The sequence below is a fragment of the Myotis lucifugus genome, unplaced genomic scaffold, assembly GCF_000147115.1.
Source record: "Myotis lucifugus unplaced genomic scaffold, Myoluc2.0 scaffold_35, whole genome shotgun sequence".
In the NCBI taxonomy this organism is placed as follows: Eukaryota; Metazoa; Chordata; class Mammalia; order Chiroptera; family Vespertilionidae; genus Myotis; species Myotis lucifugus.
The window spans coordinates 2,072,615-2,091,816 of NW_005871083.1; the positions used below are offsets into that span (position 1 = coordinate 2,072,615).

A 19,202-nucleotide genomic window follows, 5' to 3' on the forward strand; every position below is an offset into this window, starting at 1 on the left:
ATGATGGTGACAGTGGTGGCTGTGGTGCTATGATGGTGATGGTGATGGTGATTAGTGGATTGTTCCTGATGTTGTTGTTGACAGAGACAAAGCATTAGGGGAGAAGAACTCACAACCTCCTCTCGCCCCTCCTTCTCCAAGAAGGATGCTGTGGGCTCCTGGGCCTGCACAATGCTAAGCAGAGAAATGATAGATGAGAATCAAAAGCACCCAGGGAGCTTAAACTGGCTCCCCAAAGAGGGTGCCCGAGCCTCAGTCCCAGAGGGTGCCCGAGCCCCAGTCTGGGGGAAGCTGAGGGAGGGAGACAGGCCACAGGATGGACATCGGGAAAAGGTGGGTGAGGAGGGTTTTCTACGAGTTTTGCTCTGAAATGTGAGACAGGATTTCCCCTCCTGCTAAGAGGCTGCAGCAAAGACCTTTCTCAAGCTTTCTGGAACCAGTTGAGTTTCTTTTGCTGCAAAGGCTTTATAGTGGAAGGTTCAGCCGGGTCGCTCAAGGACGATAACGATCAGAGTGACGCTGTACTGGGAGACGCTGGTCCCCAAAGCCCGGTGCTGCGCTCCCGCCGCCTCCGCAGACCTGACCTTCCAGAGCCACCTGCCCCAGGGAACCTTGGAACTCTGCCCGGCCTCCGGCAAGGCGAGGGAGACCAGGAAGCAAATGAAACCATCCATCACTCTGACTTGGAATTAATTAGCAATAATTGCACAACGGGAAACATGGCTAGAGACAGACGGAGAAATGGAGGCAGGGAGCAGGGGGAGAGTGGGGTGCAGGGAGGCCGAAAGGAGGGGCACACGGGTGGGGAGGTGTGGGGGTGGACATCCTGGGCCGCCACCAGACCCGGCACGCTGGCGAGAGGCCCCGGCAGAGCATGCATTTGTGGCAGAAAGTAGGTGAGCTTCTGGTAGCCCAATGCATTGCAGTGATTGATTATCTTTCCTGACAGGCAAGTGAACTCACAACCCAGTGATCAATGGGCTCTGGACAAGCGAACAAGAAGATCCGTGGTAGAAAGTGTGAACACAGAGGAAGGCTGCCGGAAGTCATCAAACAGAGAAATGAGCTAAAGTGAGCGGGTTCGAAGCACCCCGACCAGGGACGGAGGGTGTGTCTGGTCAGGGATCAGCAAGTGTAACTGGTCAGTTGAATTCCAAAGACAAGTTATTTTCAAAGGAGGAGAAATGCAGCTTTTACAGATTTCGCCTCCACAACCGATGTCTCAGCTGAGAGGCCGCGCCATGTTCCGGAGGAAAAGGATCGGGTCCAGGAACCCTGCACCACACGGACAGATTCCTCATTCGCAGAGTAACAGGGAGATCATGCAGAAGTCTGCAGATCGAGGGAACTTGACCGGATGAGCACCTTTCCTGCAAAGAACGCCCAGGAGTTTCTCCCAAAGCATCCAGGTTGAATCAGAGAGAGAATTCAGCAATAGGAACGTTGTGAGGCGATGGTGATCACCCAAGTGAAGCAATAAGTCACAGAAGTCAGGAGGTAAAAACAGTCATCACTCCTCATTAAATTTTAACTACAATGATTAAGTCAACAAGGAGTGTGAACGCTGGAAAAACAACGGGAAATCTCAAAGATCTCCCTAATTTCCTAAAAGAGAACAGGAAGTATTGTTGTCAGCCAGGTTTAAGAACAGAAGCAGAGTCCTGGCTGGGTGGCTCGGTCAGAGCACTGTCCTGTACACCAAAAGGCTGCGGGTTCCATTCCCAGTGAGGCACACACCTAGGTGGGGGTTCCATTCCCGGTCGGGGCCTGTACAGGAGGCAACTGATCAATGTTTCTCTCACATGCATCTCTCTCTCTCTCACTCTCTCTCTAAAGTTAATAAAAACATATCCTCAAGTGAGGATTAAAATTTTTTTAAAGAATTACAAATGTTAAAAATGTGTGTTTTAGAAGTCACTAGTGAAATGAAAACTAGAATGTCCACCTTTGAAATCATAATCAATGCTATAAACAAAGCGGGCCATCGGAAGGTAAAATGTCAGAGAAGGAGGCATAAAAACGCGGGAAGCACAGAGGATGCTGACAGCAGTCAGACCAGAGAGATCATAATAACAGAGAAGCAGCGAATCCCCCCGTGGAGACTCAGCCCCAGATCTGATGAAAGGAGATGCAGCTGGGGCGCCTGCAAGCCACAGGATCTAGGAGAGAAGTCTGTGCTAAGACTCTGCAAGCAAATTTGAGAGGAACAGGGGAAGTTGCAACATCACTGTGCCGGCAGGATGTAAGCGAGAAGTACTCCACAGGAAGGGTAGGGACAGAACGACAAAAGGCACGACGCATAACAAGGACAGAGCATCAAACCGCTGAGCAGTGGGAGAGGATGCCGCTAAGCGTGGCCATGGGGTTCAGACGGGTACCATCACTTCAGAAAGCCTTGTATCAGGAGCTTCACACTGCTCATAACTTTGACCCAGTAACTCTCCACTTTTGATCATCTATCCTTAAGAAATAATGCAAGTACTTATGTCCCAATGTTATTCATAATATCAAAAACCTGGAAATCTAAGATGCCCAACAGAAGAGGAATAGTAAGTAAATTTAAATAAGAATATTTAAATTGATGCTTCTGAACAGTTTTAAGGGAAAAAGGTTTAAAAAAAGCAGAAAATAAATTTTTATACCCAGAACAATATTAAATATATTAAAGAAATACACATGGAAAAAAGGCTCAAAGGTAATAAACTAAAATGTTAATAATAGTTAGGGACAATGGGAATTAGAAGTGACTTGAAATTTTTCTTTATACTTTCCTCTACTTCCTAAAATGTGCCTGTTGAATATGTACCATTTTTATAATTAAAATATTGTACCAAAGTTCTATAGGTCTCAAGTAACATGGGCAAAAATATTAAACATATAAAAATAAATGACAAAACACAATGTAGTGTGAAAAATTAGCTCATCTTTATCCAATAGGACAGATAAATTGGACAAAAATAAATAGGATGCAAAAGACAGTCAGAGAAAAGTGTACAAGTCTTTAAAATGGGCTGAAAAGATTACTGGGCTCCTTGTCTATACACCCTCAGGCTTATCAATATCTTCCCTTGTGTTGGAGCTACTTTTAAAACTTGAAGACAAAAAAAAAATGTGATGATGATGCCTAAGTTCTCCTCCACAGAAATGCATGATTCTGTCTGCAGAACATAATGGCCACGCCCCGAGGACACTGGCCGCTCTTACACTTGCTCACAGACTCCTGCGGAACTCCTGGGTACCCACATACACGGTGTGTGTTGTCTGAATTTCCCTTTAAGCGAGCTGTGACATCTCACCGGTTCTCACATTAATAAATGAGTTAAATACGATCCTGGACACGTGTACATTTTGTATTTGTCCCAGAAACACGATTTCACTTTTTTTGAAAAGGTGTCTTTTAACAGCATAAATTTCATAACAAGGAAAGGACAGCTATTTTCAAAATGCATATTCTGAAAGTATGATCCACATCTTCTCAAGCATCCATAAGCTACTTATAAAAAAAATTAAATAATACGCCATGAAGACATCACCTGGCTGGGTGGCTCGGTAGGTTGGAGTGTCGTTGTACACCAAAGGGTTCAATTCTCGGTCAGGACACACTCCTAGGCTGCGGTTTGACCCCTGGTAGGGGCATCTAAACACCATGCACTAGGTATACCGGTTAATAATGCGGATTTTTTTCACTAGATGGAGTTACACATATGTTGATATATATATGATTTGATATGTATGCTATTTTGTTGTATTGACAACAAGCTTCAAAACTTCATATGTCCGATTTTCTGAAGTGTTAACATCATAGATATTTTTACACTTAAAAATGTCGAATTCTATGCCAAAAAAAGAGCATTTGTGGGAAGTTTAATTCATTACTTTAATTTGAAGAAAAGTGCTGCTGAAAATTATCGTATACTTCAGGAAGCATATGGTGAAGATGCTCCATCTCAAGATACTTGTGAATGCTGGTTTAAACGCTTTAAAAGTGATGATTTCAATGTGAAAGACAAAGAACGTCCAGGTCAACCGAAAAAGTTTGAAGACCAACAATTACAAGCATTATTGGATGAAGATGTGTGTCAAACTCAAAAACAACTTGCAGAAAGATTAAACATTGCTCAGCAAACAATTTCTGATCGTTTACATGCAATGGGAAAGATTTTAAAGGAAGGAAAATGGGTGCCACATCAACTGAAAGAAAGACAAATGGAAAACCGAAAAGTCATCAGTAAAATGTTGCTTCAGTGGCACGAAAGGAAGTCTTTTTTGCATCGAATTGTGACTGGCGATGAAAAGTGGATTTATTTTGAGAACCCCAAACGCACAAAATCAAGGGTTGATCCAGGTCAACCATCAACATCGACTGCAAGGCCAAATCGCTTCGGAAAGAAGACAATGCTCTGCGTTTGGTAGGATCAGGAAGATGTGGTGTATTATGAGCTTCTAAAACCAGGTGAAACCATTAATATTGATCGCTACCAACAACAAATAATCAATTTGAACCACGCTCTGATCGTGAAACAACCAGAATGTTCCAGAAGAAATGGCAAAGTAATTTTGCTTCATGATAACGCACCATCACACACTTCAAAACAGTTCAAGACACATTAAAAGATTTTGCCTGGGAAGTATTAACCCACAAGCTGTATTCACCAGACCTTGCTCCTTCAGATGACCACTTGTTCCGATCGATGGCACACGCACTTTGAGCAGCACTTCAAAACGTACGAAGAAGTGGAAAATTGGGTCTCTGAATGGTTTGCCTCAAAACAAGAAAAGTTCTATTGGGACGGTATCCACAAATTACCTGAAAGATGGGGAAATGTGTAGCTAGCAATGGACATTACTTTGAATAAAGCACTTTTGATGTCTCTCTTGAAATTATCATGTTTTCTTTGATAACAAAATCTGCCATTATTAGCCTGTTAGAGAATAACATTAAAATCTATGGTTGCAGTGAAAATATCATTCAAGGGTAAATGTTGAAATTCAAACTTTAGTATAAAAAGTTTAAGCGTTGTAGTTCACATGTAAAAAAGAATAGCAACAACAAATCTAAGGAAAGGGGAGAAAGAAAAAAATGATGATAAAAACTGAAAATACGGCAGAAAACATTGTGAAATTTAAATAAATGTGTCAGGGGCTGGTTATTGAAATGACTAATGAAAATGAGCAAAACTCGTCAAATGTAAGTTTTTAAAATGTAGCAAAATAGGACAAAAATGGAAACAAGAACTGAGCTATATCAGATGTTTTATTCAACTTAATCTGCATTAAGTGCCTGGTTTGTGTCAATGTTTTAGATTAAAAAAAAATCCTAAGAACATACAACGCATAATCCTATATAATAAAAGGCTAACATGAAAATTGTCCCTTCAACCGGGAGTTCGACCAGGAGGCAGGGCCGGCTGGCCAACTGCCCATGGCCCCTTTCCCCAGCCGGCCCGGCCTGACTGCCCCGATTGGGGCCAGCCAGCTGGATCCACCCATGCACGAATTCGTGCACCAGGCCTCTAGTTTCCCATAAAACAGATCATGTCTGTGACAGTTTTATTCAAAACTATACTAAAATGGACATAAAAAGTTTAAAAAAAATTACTCTGCTGTGGTTCAGTGGTTAGAGTGCTGGCCCAGGCACCAAAGGGTCACGGGTTCAGTTTCCAGTCAAGGGCGTGTACCTCAGTCCCAGGCTCGATTCCCAGCCCGGTTGGGGTGCATGTGGGAGGCAATCAATCAACGTGTCTTCCTAACATCCATGTTTCTCTCTCTTCCTCCCTCCCTCCCTTCCACTCTCTCTAAAAACATCAATGAAAAGAAAATTTAACTAAAACTAGAATTGACCTTAACATAACTATTAAAATAATCCCCTCCCCTGTTCAGTACCTGGATCCAAGCCTCATAGACAAATTCTATTTTCGAATAGGAAAGTAATTCTGTTAGAAACTGATTCAAAGCCACCTACAGTTCATTTCCAAACTATCCTCAATTCTCAAGTCCCAATAGAGAGAAATAAACGCTCAGCTGGTGACAGGATCCAGCAATGTGATAGAATAATGCCTCATTGAGGGCTTATCAGAGGAAGCTAAGGGCTGTTCAATAGGAGAGCAGCTAATAATAGAATCCACCCCATCAACAGCTTGAGAAAACGCACACCGTCATTTTTAAAAGACAAAAAAGGCATTTCAGAAAATTCACTACCACCTCCGAAGACGGAATTTAACGAAGGGAACGCAGAAGTAATTTTTGAGCAGGCTGGGGGGACCCTAGAATAAGAGCTGGTATTAATATAATAATTAGTGGCGAAACACTAGAGAGATGCACTTGGAAATCAGAAGCAGAATGAGAATAACTGACGTAGCGCCATTAGGACGTTTTAAGATTTGGGGCAAATGCCAGAGGACTCACAGGGACACAGAGGAACACCTCAGAAAGGAAGGGCCCGCGGCTCACAGCTGATGCTCCCGCTGTGTATCGACAAAAGCCACCGAGGCAACTAACATCAATGGGTGCATTTGAAATAATGAGCTGCATTTCTACACACACATCGGTTAGAAAATACGCAAGAAAAAGCAATGCCAGTCACCACGGCAACAACCCGCTGTCCCCACCACCCGAGACGTCCCAGGGCTGCACTGAACGAGAGCGGGTGGTTTCTGAGAGTGAAATCCCCACACCGGTCCCCTGAACGCGGAAACCCTCTCCTGAGCGGAGGCCGAGGTCACAGCTCTGAGGTTATGACCGAAGACCAAGCAGCAGCTGTGAATGTTATAAACGGCTCTGGGCAACGGTGCTGAGAACTGGCCCCTCACACAGGAGAAAGCCGGGGCCCGAGGAGGTGGCTGCAGCCAGGAGTCCCGTGTGGGTGGAGGTGCACCTCGCACAGCCTGTTGGGAGCAGGGCTGGGCCGACGCCCTTGTCTGGGTGACTCGGATTCTGGGGTTTGGGCTCTTTCCATGCTCCCTGTAACCCACCGCCCGCCTGGATACTTGCAAATATCACACAGTCTACAAGACAAACAATGAAAAGGAGTTGGTTCTACATGTTATTAAAAGACACTTTAAAACACCAAGACTCAAAACAGCATGACTCTGGGATGTGGGTGGTGGAGGCTCAGGGTGAGGCTTGGCTATTTCGGGCTCCGGGAAGAAAGGGATTCTCTAATCCTCTGCAGAGCAGTCACTGAGCAGCATTTGAAAAATGTACTGAATGGTCCTACCTGTGCCTGGGCCATACAACAGGAGCCTAGAAATAAAAACTAGTCACCTTTGCTCTGTGCCAGGCCCTATGCTAAGCAATTGGAGACCTTACTTCATGCAGTCCTCATAAAGATCCTACAAAGCGAATGCTCCCATTCCACAGATGGAGAAACTGAGGCTCAGAAAGGAAAGTGACCGGCTCCGGGTCCTTCAGGCAGGCCTGGCTGACTTTATCAGCCTAGCTCCCTGTCCCCACCCAGCAGATGGGACGGGGCTTTTCTGAGGTCCCATGGGTCGCTGCAAGCCCTTGGGTGTCTGTGTCCCTCAGGGCCTGGCCTGCTCCACGCTCCCTCCCTGCGTGCCTTGGTCAGTGTACCCAAGCGGCCGCCCCTGCTCCTGGCTGACTGACACTCCAGTCCCCCTGGCAGCCTGAAGTCCCAGGCTGTGCTCTGTACCTCCTGACAGGTCCCTGACTGTTTCCCCTCTCATTTCAGCCAGCAGGTCTGGCTGTCTGGCCACCACCCCGCAGGGTTCACCTTTCTGAGCCTCTGTTTCCGTAGCTATGAAATGGGGGAAGTGAGAGCAGCCACCCATGGGGTTGCTGTGAGGGTTAAACTGAGTGTTTAATCCTGGCCATCGTGGGTCCTTAGGAAGTTTCTGCGCCTCTTCTCCGTGGAGGCAGAAAGAACACGCCTACCCGTCCCCTCTGCAAGCCGCCAGCCAGCGGAGGTACAGACTCGGGCAGGAAATGAAGTTGGGGGGTGGGGGAGGCGGGGTGGGCTCTGAGTTACGTGGAGAAGGCGCAGTGACCTGGCCTTACCTCCCTTCCCCCATCCTCCTCCAGGTCATACACGCAGACGAGGAGGCAGGACGAAAGGCAGAGACTTTGGAGCCACATCGGAGACACAGCGGGGTCTGCACTCATAGTGGCCCCTCTGCCCGGCTCACGGCTTCAGGCCTGGGCACGTGTTCTCCCACCAGACACCACCCGATTCCTCGGTCACACGTGAACCCGCCCTTCCCCTTCCCCTCTCGTGACCCTGCTGCAGAAGGCACAGGCCCGGCAGCCATGATGCTCGTCCACGGGCGAGGGCTGGGCTGCCTGCTGCTCCCTCCCCAGGACCCCATCCGAGGGCCACGCCCGATGCTGGGAAAGGGTCTCACCCTCCAAACCACATATGAGACACCGGGTGGTCAGGGCCATTCACGGAGCCGCTCTACTCACTTCACAGTTCACCTCCGCTCCCGCTAGGAGAGCCAAGCAAAGCCCGCCCAGGGCCAGGCCCACCCAACACTTGTCCTCACAAACCCAGGCACCCGTGGGTGCAGATGCCCCAGGGAACATCGGAAACCAGAGCTTGGAACTCCAGGGCCACCCACACCTGCTGACCTTCTTGGTGTAGCCCATGGCCTTCAGGACAGAATGGTTCAAGGTCTCCAGGGAGGCCAAGACGTCCTCATAGTCCCCCATGTGGTCCACAAAGTAATCTAGGGTAGGAGAGAGCAAAGGTCAGGGGTCACAGGAGGATTCTGCCCCTTTCACCAATCCCCCGTGCCCCCTGTTCCCGCTCCCCAGGTCCCCGCCCTCCACACCTCTTGGTCCCTGCATTGCCTAACCGGCACCTACCACACAGCTCCTTGGTGTCCACGTGGCTGCAGAGAGAGCACAGGGGAAGGGGGACTCAGAAGCAGGCCTGTCAGGTCCCATCCTCCTGCCCTCCCTCCACAGCCTGCCCGGCCCACACAGCTGGTAAAACGCCCGGTGCCTTCTCTCTTCATTCCATGCCCTGGCATCGCGAGCCCCACTTCACAGGTGAGGGTGCAGCAGGTAAATGGCACCAACCCCCCCGAAGGACCAAGAGGGCTCCGTCGGCACCTCAGTCTATCTGACCCCTTCACCACACCACCCACCCTGCTTCCTCCCCCAAAGTCTGCTGATCACATCATGAGCAGACGGGACCAGGATGGGGCTCAGGAAAAGGGAGGAGGTGAAAGGGAGGAGATGACATTACAGGCCGAGACCAGCTTTCCTGAGACATGCTGTCCTGGGCACTCCTGCCTGCCTGCCTGGGCCTGGGCCAGCGTCCGGTCCTCACCCTAACCCAAAGCCCCAGGGTCTGCACCCCATTCCTACAGCCTGGATGGGGAAGGGTCCTGCCCTTCCTGGAGGAGGCTGAGCACAAGGGCCAGCCCCGCAGGTGCGGGTGCGGGCAGCGAAGCAGCCTGGGAACACAGATGCGACGCAGGAGTGCCCGGTGGGCGCCCAGGGACCCGAGTGTCTGTGCAGGTTCGAAACCTTCACTCTCTGGGCCCCAGTTCCTCACTGCAAGGAGGGGCTGGCCTAGAACCTGAATCCTCCCAACCCAGGCTCATCCACACGCCTCCGGGAAAGGCGCCTGAGCACTCCTGCCTGCTGAGGGGACCGGGATGGGGCTCAGGCACGGCCCAGGCCCAAACCACTAGATCCGGCGTCAGAGGCTGTGAGCTGCCCTGGAGGTCCCGATTCGCTGTCCTAGTAAAAGTGCTGGCAGGTCTCGCAGAAAGGAAGCCAGTTTACTTGTGCTTAAACTAGCATTTCCCCGAGCTTCTGACCCGTGGGAACTGTTCTGGACAGAAGCCTACCCAGCACCCCCAGGAGGGAATGCCCACAGCCGCCTCTGGGGAGCCCTGGAGAAAATGCCGAAGGTGAGACCTCCCCGCTTGCTCCCCACTCACGTGCTCTCATGGTTAAATGCACAAACCCTTCACCTCTTCCTCCCCACCCGGCTGGCCCAACACAGAAGCACCCAATGAGAATGCATCATCAATGGGTCTCAGCCCTGCCAAGTTCCCGGGCCGGGAGGGACCCCTCAGACACCCCTGCCTGATCCAGACACAACGCCCTTCTCTGGAGTCTGTGCTAGGAGCTGTTTCCTCCAGGCGCCTTCCCTGGACACGACACCGGCTCCACCTGCCCCGGTGCCGGCCTCTGCCTTCAGCACGCTCAGCCCCAATCCCTGGTCCAGGCCCCCACGGCGCCGGGTCCCCTGCAGATGAGCCTGGGGGCAGCTCCTTGTTTCAACATCTCTGGCCTGTCTCAGGGGACCCCATCGAATCTGCCCCAAGCACCACCCCCCGGAACTCTGGTCCTCATCCCGGAAGTAGGCCTGAGGAAGGTGACCAGGTGTGGGCTGAACGGGAACCCAAGGAAAAGGAGAAGGTGGGATTAAGGTTGGGGCAGGGGCAGGGTAAGCAGCATTTGCTCTTGACTCAGGGATGGGTGGGCCAGGAGGTTCAGATGATTTCTGAGATGTGGGTTAGGGTTATGACTGAGTTGATGAAAGGTTTAATTAGATGAGTCAGAAGTGGGATTCAGGTTAAGAAGTAGAGTTATGGGGCGATGCAGCTCAGGGAATGTAATCAATAATACTGCAATAACAATGCATGGTGCCAGCTGGGTACTGGGAATGTTGGGGTGAACACTTTGTAAAGTATATGATTTCCTAACCACTACGCTGTACACCTGAAACCTATGCAAACTAATACTGAAAGTAAACTATAATTAAAAGAAATAAAGTGAGGCCCCAGCCAGTTTGGCTCAGTGGATAGAGCATCGGCCTGCAGACTGAAGGGTCCCAGGTTCAATTCTGGCCAAGGGCACATGCCCGGGTTGCGGGCTTGATCCCCTGTAGGGGGCGTGCAGGAGGCAGCTGATCGATGATGCTCTCTCTCATCATGTTTCTATCTCTCTCCCTCTCCCTTCCTCTCTGAAATCAATAAAAATATATTAAAAATAAAATAAAATAAAGAAATAGAGTTAGGATGAGCCTCTGGTTAGAGTTTGGTTTCGGATGGGAGCCGGTGAGAACAAGATGGCAGCGTTGGTGTTGGGTCGGGAAAGAAGCACCAGGTCCGGGCAGAACTGGGCTGAATTAGCCGAAGGTGACGGAGCCGCCAACTTCCCTTCACCATCCAGTGTGATTTCTGCAAAATCTAGGGTCTCTCTCCGCTTAGCCACATGTGCCAGAAAAGACCAGCCTGCCAAGGGGGCCACTGACTTCCGGACGAAGGAGTTTGGGGACTGCAGGGGTGGGCAGTGGAGGCTGGCCCCGGGCAGAGGAAGGGCCTCCTCCCAGCCCACAGCGCCGGCTCCAGCGCGGGGACCCCGGGGCCCACTCACTTGGTGTTGTCCGAGTCGATGGTGTGGAAGAGACCCTCCAGCTCCGTCTCGTTGAGGACGCCGTCTGCAAAGAAGAGCTGGAACTCCTCCAGGGACAGCTTCCCATCGTCTGCAAAGGGGGAAGGAGAGCAGCTGGCGTCTGAGCGACAGGACGTCCCCAAATCCAGACAATTCCCAAACCAACAGAGCAGTCCCGTCGGCGAATCCCAATCGGCCAGCGCACGCCAGTTCACGAGGAACGACTGACTGACTCACGCAGCCAATTCTGGAACCAGAGACCCACACCTATTGGAGAGAATCCTCAACCCCCACACACAAGCAGCAGCTCGTCTGCGGGGACTCAGGCTGCAGGAATTCAACCAACAGCCAGCACCTGCCCCTCCAGGCAATCGCCTGACCACCTGGGCCGGCACTGTTTACAGTCGCTCCACACCTGCCACACCTATAAGAGGGGGGCCCGAGGGCGGGCAGTCTGATGGCCTCTCTCCCTCCCATCCAGGTACCCAGATGATCTCCCCACATTTAAATTACCTCCAGCGCCAGCACCCACATCCTGATTGGGGAGAAGAAAGACCCCTCGCCCTGTGCCCCATCCACTCGGCAAGCTTCAGCCCAAACCTTTGAAAGGGCGGATGTGTGACGGTTGCCAGCAGTTGGCACGCAGTTCTCTCGGTGCCACAGATGCCGCCTTAAAGATGCCAAACCACGAGGAAAGGAGGTGCCTGGCCTGGGCCCAGCGCTGGCCGCCCGCCCTGGGGCCGGGACCTGTGGCTCTGGGATGTGGAGGGCGTGGGGCTCTGTAAGGGGCACCACAGCTGAGGCATGCCACCTGCCGCCCACCTCCCTCCCTCCCTCTCACCTCTGCTCTCACCTGCAGCCGCCCCCTCCCCTCCGCCGCACAGCATCTGGCAGAGAAGCTCTCTGAGTTGGGGGCAGAGGGGCCTCTGAGGGAGGGGCTCACAGCAGACCTGTGACTCCAGGAGAAACAGCCCTCAGCTTCCCCTCAGCTCCTTCCACCCCGCACACCTGCTGAGAGAACTCCCAAAAGCTGCTCTCCACCCCTGCAGCCAGCATCCCCTCAATGAGCCTGCTCTTCTTAAAGGAGCCATGCCTGTGGGCGGCAGTGGAGGTCAGGGAGAACAGCAGGCCCACGGCACTTCCCAGCCCCCGTGCAGACCCCCTCCCATGGCGTCCAGCCAGGCTGCCATCAAAGCCCAGCGAGCCCACCTGGCACCTCTGGGTGGCCTAGGAAGAGATGCGCTTTCCTGGTTGGGGTGAGGGCCTTGTCCAGCGGCAGGGCACAGGGTTGTGACGGACGCAGGCTGGGTCTGAGGCTCCCGATTCCTTAGGCAGTGGCCCTCCTGCAGGGCACAGCTTGCCTACATGAGCCCAGAGCGAAGTTCTTACATTTTAAAGGCACCAGAGCGCCCGTCTCTGCTCCCAGCAGCTCTGTGTGGGCTCAACGTAGGGCTAAAGGACAAGCTGGGGAGAGGGAGACCCTCACACGTGTCCTCACTTCCCTCCCGTCATCAAGCTCAGGAGAGAGTAAGGACTAACTGTGAGCTGTGAGCGCTCGGTGCCTGGGGGTGAGGGCGGGGTCCCGGATGCCTCCGCCATCCTGGCTCAGGGTTCAGTGTCAAAGAGGGAGGATGAGTTTGTAACTTTCAAAACATGAGTCCCCCCGATACTCCCGCTCAGAAGGCCCAGAACCCAGCCACGCATGATACCAGCTGTGAAATAAACTCTAAGCTGTGGGTCTTTGTCATCTGGGCAAGAGGAGACGTTCCCATCCCATCTGGCAAGATTGGTGATCAAGCCAGGAACCACAGCGCAGAATCAGGGCAGACACATGGGCTCTTACTGCGTAGTCACTCATTCAGTCCTCACCACACCCCATGGCACGGTAGCACCGTCACCCCCATTTCACAGACCTGTAAACCGAGGCACAGAGCTGTTAAGGGGCTTGCCCAGACCCCACAGCTGGGGCTCGAACCCAGGCCATCTGGCTCCTGAGGCCAAGCTCTCACCCAGCGTGGGGCAGGGTCTTGTAGCAAGAGCTCCAGCCACAGGGCGGCCTGGACACGCTGAGGCTGAGTCCGGACTCCGTGGAAGGGAGCTGGGATTGCTTCGTTGCGTCTGCGTGGGCACAGCCGGGGGTCTCCCTGCCTCACCCGCTCCTGCCTGTCAGGTGCCCTGTTGTCTGCACTTGGGAGAGCGGCTGGCGGGGGAGGGGGCCCAGGCCTCCTGAGCACAAAGGCTCCCAGCTGACATTTATCTCGAAGGCCTCACCACCGCCCTAAGGAACCAGACCAGCCAATGAGGGAAGCACCCTCCCACCAGGCCCCCGCCCATTAGACCAGCGGCCGGGCACCCCCGCCCAGCGGGCATTTGCAGGTGTCTCTCCCAATTAGCACGAGCTCAGCCTCTCAGTGACCTTTCAAATGCCAGGAGTCTGCATCCCTGCAGAGACATGCCGGCACCTGCCCCCAGGCCCCCCCTCGGAGCCCTGCCCGTCTCCATCTCTGTGAAGCTCTCTGTCCTCAGAGCCACGGACGGGCCAGACGGAGCCCGTGCTCCTGTAATCCCGAGGGCCCATCCCTCCCAGCCTCAGCCTGAGCCCACACTCCATCTTCCGCCCCCGGCATCTTATTCCGCTGGGTGCCAGGGGAGGGCCCGCGTGCGCCTGTGATCAACAAGTGTGCGCACGAGCCTTTGTGTGTCTCTGGTCTACACCCACACTCACCCTACGTGCACACCACGCCCATCCCCTGCCCACACGTTTTCAAACTGAGTCTGAACCCATCTGCCGCCCCCCTTCCCCCCGCCTCAACTGAGGACCTGCAGGCTGTCACCTGCCCTCGCCAAGCCTTGCTACTGCCAGCTGCGGTAAGGGGTACGGTGCTTCCTATGCCAGTAGGAGCAGAGTGAAGACCAAAGGAGAAGGCCCATGAAAGTCTCGGTGCCCGGAGGCTCAATGGCATCAGCAGCCTGCCCCGCAGCGGGCACCTGTGCAGCACAGGAGGGAACCCAACACCTGTGAACAAGCCAAGGCCATTTCCAAGGCGCTCGACGCTCCTCAGCTGTTCAGGGCTCGCTGCTTCCTCAGGTGCAGCCCTCTGCGCTGCGGGCTAGTTTCATCACCCCCACTACAGATGGGGAAACTGAGGCCAGAGAGTTTGGGGACTGGCCTGAAATTACAAAGCTGGGAAGTGACTGAGCCAGGGCTTGCACCCAGGCAGTCTCTGTGACAGAGGAGGGGCCCCGCCCCCGTCCCACAGGCTCCGCATCCCACACACCCTAACCCTGGTGACACCCCCACAGCCACTCTGCAGTAGCTGGGAAGACGCGAGGCCCCAAGGGGAGCAGCAGGCTGGGCCTGTACGGGGCCCGCAGGAGAGAAGTTGAGAGCCCACAGCTGTGCTCAGGGGCGGAACCGTGGCCTCTGACTGGGAACAAGTAATGGCGAGGAAAGCCCAACTGTGCCTGGAGACCAGGGTGCCACCCACCACGCACGCACGGATGCACGGACAACCCCACAGCCACTGGGAGACCACAGCCAGACCCACTGCTGCACCCCAGGGCTGCACAGCCACACTCGCATCCATGAACAGGCCCATCACCTAAATCCACAGGCACTTACCAAGCACCTACTGTGTGCTGGGCACCAGGCCCACGACAGGGACAAGCCTCTAACCCCCTCCTCTAATCTCTGACACTGTTCAGGCCACGATGCCACTGCCATTTCCTGAGCCCCACCGAAGCCCCCCATCCCTTTCCTTGCTCCTTGCTCCAGATGCAATTACTCTGATGGTCCTTTCATCCAAAAGGCCCAGGAGGGGCCATCACTCCCAGGGATGGGGGTCAAGGGGTGGAGACCCCAGGCACTGACTTCCAGCCAGGCCTGCACACCTCCTCTCCCCCTGCCTCCCCCCCCCCCCCGGCAAGGCCTCATGTTCCATCCCCAACACCATGGGGGGGCAGGTCAACTCACAGGGGCAGGGAGAAAGGGGGTGCTGGGACCCAGGCTAGAGATGCGGCCTTGAACTCCAGCCTGCGACGGAGAGGGGCTGGGACTGATGCTCAGGGCCCTGAGGGGCGGGCACATCTGTTCCCACTTCCCCCAGAAGAGACCATGACCCTCAATCAGCTTGTTTCAATAAATGAGCAAACACTGAGCACTGCCTAATTTTCCCTAAAACACCTATCCCCCCACCTCCCTGTATTTTCCCAATAGCCTAGGCAAGTAGACAGGTTAAGTGTTATCACCCCACATTACAGACGGGGAAACTGAGGCCTGGAGAGGGACTGTGCCTTGGTAAAGCCATGTAGAGTCACTGTGGGCCAGAGAATGACTGCAGTATTTATAGGAAGTTGGACCGCTCTTTGCCACACCTGCGAGGTTCGGGCCTTGGGGAACGTGGTTATCCTCACACAGGTGGGAGCCTACCAAGCGATCAGGAGGGGAGCATCAGGCGTTCTGTGGCAAAGCAATGTGCTGCTCACGTTGTCGGAGAGGCTGTGTGATGTGGGGAAAAGGGCTGGAGTCTGCAGCAGAGCGACGACCTACACGAAGCTGGGCTACCCTGGGCAAGTCACTTACCCTCTCTGAGCCACGACAGCGCTGATAGAACACGGGATGCAGCACCCACTGCACCAGGCAGCCGTGAGGAGGAAGTGTGCCAGGGCCTGTGAAGGGCCTAGAGCAGTGGTTCTCAACCTTCTGGCCCTTTAAATACAGTTCCTCATGTTGTGACCCAACCATAAAATTATTTTCGTTGCTACTCCATAACTGTAATGTTGCTACTGTTATGAATTGTAATGTAAATATCTGATATGCAGGATGGATGGTCTTAGGCAACCCCTGTGAAAGGGTCGTTCGACTGCCAAAGGTTGAGAACTGCTGGCCTAGAGTGAGGCTGGGGGCTTCCTTACAGCGTGGTCCAGCCCAGCTGCGTAAGGGTTAAAGCACACCAAGCATTTACCATGGGCAGGACACCCTGGCATCAGACATCCCTTCACAGAATCCTCATGGCATCCCCGCTGTGTAGGAACTAGGGAGTCCTGTTGTACAGAGGGGAAACTGAGGCACAGAGCGGGACCAGGACTTGGCCTTCGGATTTCAGAGACCTGTACCCTTAACCTTTAGGTTCAAGGTGGCCCACTCCCCACCCTGGTCCTTTCCCTTGAGGCGTCAGGACGGAAAGAGCCAGGTCCTCATTCAGGGGCAGCAAGGGAGGGAAACTCACCATTTTTGTCCGCGCGGCGGAAAATCTGCAGGGAAGAGAGATGGGTTGAGTCAGCCCTGGGCAGAGAGCTCCTGAGCTGGAACAGATGTCCCCTCCCCCCCCAGGTGCCCTGGGAAACCGAGCCCCCACTTTCTCCCTCCCCAGGGAGGAGACCCGCCGGCTGGGATCCAGGGTGGGAGAGGGAGGGATGTTACAGGCAGAGGCCCTCCCAGCCACCCTAGCGGAAGCAGCCGCCCACGCTCCCTCTGTGCCGCCAGCCTGCCCACAGCCACGCTGACAGACACATGCACACGCGTGTGGACACTCTGGCTCACACTGTCCACATGCTTGGGGGTGCACTCCCAGCGCCACCGGTCCATGGGGCTCCACCCACTGTCGCACCCTGAGTTGCACACCCCGAATTTGTGTCCCGAGGACACGGCCACAGGCCTTGCACACTCACGGCACTCCAGGGAGGTTGGGGGTTAAGTCTGAACAGAGGCCTCTGCTAAAGGAACCTCCAGGCTTGGCCACTGGACCAGCCACAGGCAGGAGGGGCCTTTTGGGCGGGGAGCGAGTAGAAGCAGGTTGACAGGAGCTCAGGCAACCAGCTGCCGCCTCAGGTAGGAAAGAGGAGGGGCCAGCCCACACCCCCACCCCACCCCCACCCCCAGCCTGAGCTTGGAGACCAGATAACTCCTCCTCCTGGCATTTCGGGGGCAGGTAGCCCTGCTGATGGAAGGAGGGGGAGGTGGACCAGCACCTCGGCCACCCACCTCTGGTGCTTCCCTGGGATAAAGGACAGAGGCCCCTGCAAGCCATGGGGCGGCATCCATTATCCACCCGAGGCGAGGCTGTGACACACTGACGCAGCGGCTCAGGAGGTCAGCCCCTTCCTTAGCTGAACCCCGATGCCAGGGTCCTGGGCAGGAAGGGGAGCACTCTCTGGCACCCCTCAAAGCCTCAGCCCAGGGCCCACACTCCTGCTCCGAGGCTGGGTTCCATCCTCAGGTGCCTGCGGAGGGCCTGGGTGTTACTGAACCACATGACCTCCTGCTGTGGCTCCAGAGTCTGCAGAGCACAGAGCCCCCATCTGCTCATCACCCCATTTCAGAGATGAGGACACAGAGGCTCAGAGCCCGCAGGCAGCACTCCAGGAGCCTGAAGCCCGCCCCCTGGACTGTTAGAGGAGAGAATGGGAGGGGTCTGCCCCCCCAACCCCCGGCTTCCCTGCAGGGCAGGCCCAGGGCTTTCAGCTGCCAACTCTGCTGGGGTCTCGAGAGAGGGTCCGGGGTGTGTCGGGCTGTGCATGTGTGAGTGTGTTTGGGGGCACCAGCACCAGGACCCCAAGTACTCCCAGCAAAGCTCCACCCTCCCCGCCCAGCACTCTCTGCCCAGAGTCAGCTGTGGGTTCCAGGAAAGGAGAGAGAAAATCCACTCGTGCTCACGTGCACAAACACACACACACACACACACACACACACACCCTCCCAGAAACCCCCCCCCTCCCCCACCCTGCCAGGGGTCCTGGCTGGGACATGCACTCCCCACTGCGGTGCTGTCTATCTCTGGGGTACGGGGAGCCCCTCCACCTCCGCCTGGCACCCCACCTCCCCATCCCCTGCCACCCACCCTACAGAATCTCCCTCCCATTTGGGGAGTGGGAGGTGGGGGCAGGCTTCCCGGAGGAAGGCAGTTTGGGTTCCAGAGAGGATGGGGGAGGGGTATGGGGGAGGAATGGACAGAGGGGACTCAGAGCGGCATGGGGGTGGTGATGGAGCTCAGAAAGGTCTGGACAGGGCTCCTGGGGGTGGTTCCAACACTCTGGAAAGGAGAAGCGAAGACAGAGGTGGGGAGTGGGCTTTGCTTGCAAAGAGCGGGTGGCAGGGTGAAAGGGGCTCAGGGAAGGGGCGAGGAAGAGACCGGTGGTCTCAGGAAAGTAGCCGCCCAGGCAGGGACCAGGCTGGAGAGCAGGAGGGGGTTGGGGCGGTCAGGGGCTCCCGTCCTGGGAAGGAAGGGGGTGAAGGATGATGTGCGGGGCTGGGAAAAGATGGGGATTGGGCCAAGACAAAGTAGGGGGATGGTGGTCAGGTCGAGGGGGGCTCCAGGATCCCGGGCTCCGAGAAGGGTGGGAATCCCTAGAAGCTGAGGGAGGGGGGTGCGTTCCCAGGGTGGAGGGGACGAGCCTGGACCCGGGATGGAGACCGATGGGAATGTGGAGGGGGCTGGGGGGCTCGCGCTCTGGGACGCAGAAGGGCCCGGTTCCCTGCTCTGTTCCTGCTCTTGCGCTGCCGCGGGGGATGGGCAGGGGGTTCCCTGTTTAAGGAAGAGGGGGGCCCGCGGGTCCCGGCGGCGACGAAGGAGGGCGGCGTTGGGGGTCTCCCCGTGGAAGGATGGGGCTCGGGGTCCCGGCCCGCGCGTACTCACGTCCAGGATGACAGCGGTGCCCCCGCGCGGCGAGGCGGGGCCCGGGCAGGGGCCGGGGTCCACAGCGAGGGCGTCGGGGGCGTCGGGGGCGTCGGGGACCAGCGGCACCCGCGGCTCCCCCATCCTGGCGCCCACCCAAGCGCAGCAGCCCCGCCCAGCGCCCCGGCCCCTGCGGGCGGCGGCTCCCGGAGCAGC

The 19,202-nt window shown here is 54.9% G+C and overlaps 1 protein-coding gene across 1 annotated transcript in view; it reads right to left on the reverse strand.

Annotated features, from left to right (window-relative positions):
* NECAB2 (N-terminal EF-hand calcium binding protein 2) overlaps positions 1–19,202 on the reverse strand; it is a 34,692-nt gene that overhangs the window by 14,875 nt on the left and 615 nt on the right. Inside the window, exons 2-6 of the mRNA XM_023752548.1 lie at positions 19,008–19,176; positions 16,602–16,626; positions 11,356–11,464; positions 8,824–8,849; positions 8,587–8,684 (exon numbers count right to left, since the gene is read on the reverse strand). Of these exons, the coding sequence (XP_023608316.1) occupies positions 8,587–8,684; positions 8,824–8,849; positions 11,356–11,464; positions 16,602–16,626; positions 19,008–19,176 (427 nt within the window). The remainder of the gene's footprint in view (positions 1–8,586; positions 8,685–8,823; positions 8,850–11,355; positions 11,465–16,601; positions 16,627–19,007; positions 19,177–19,202) is intronic.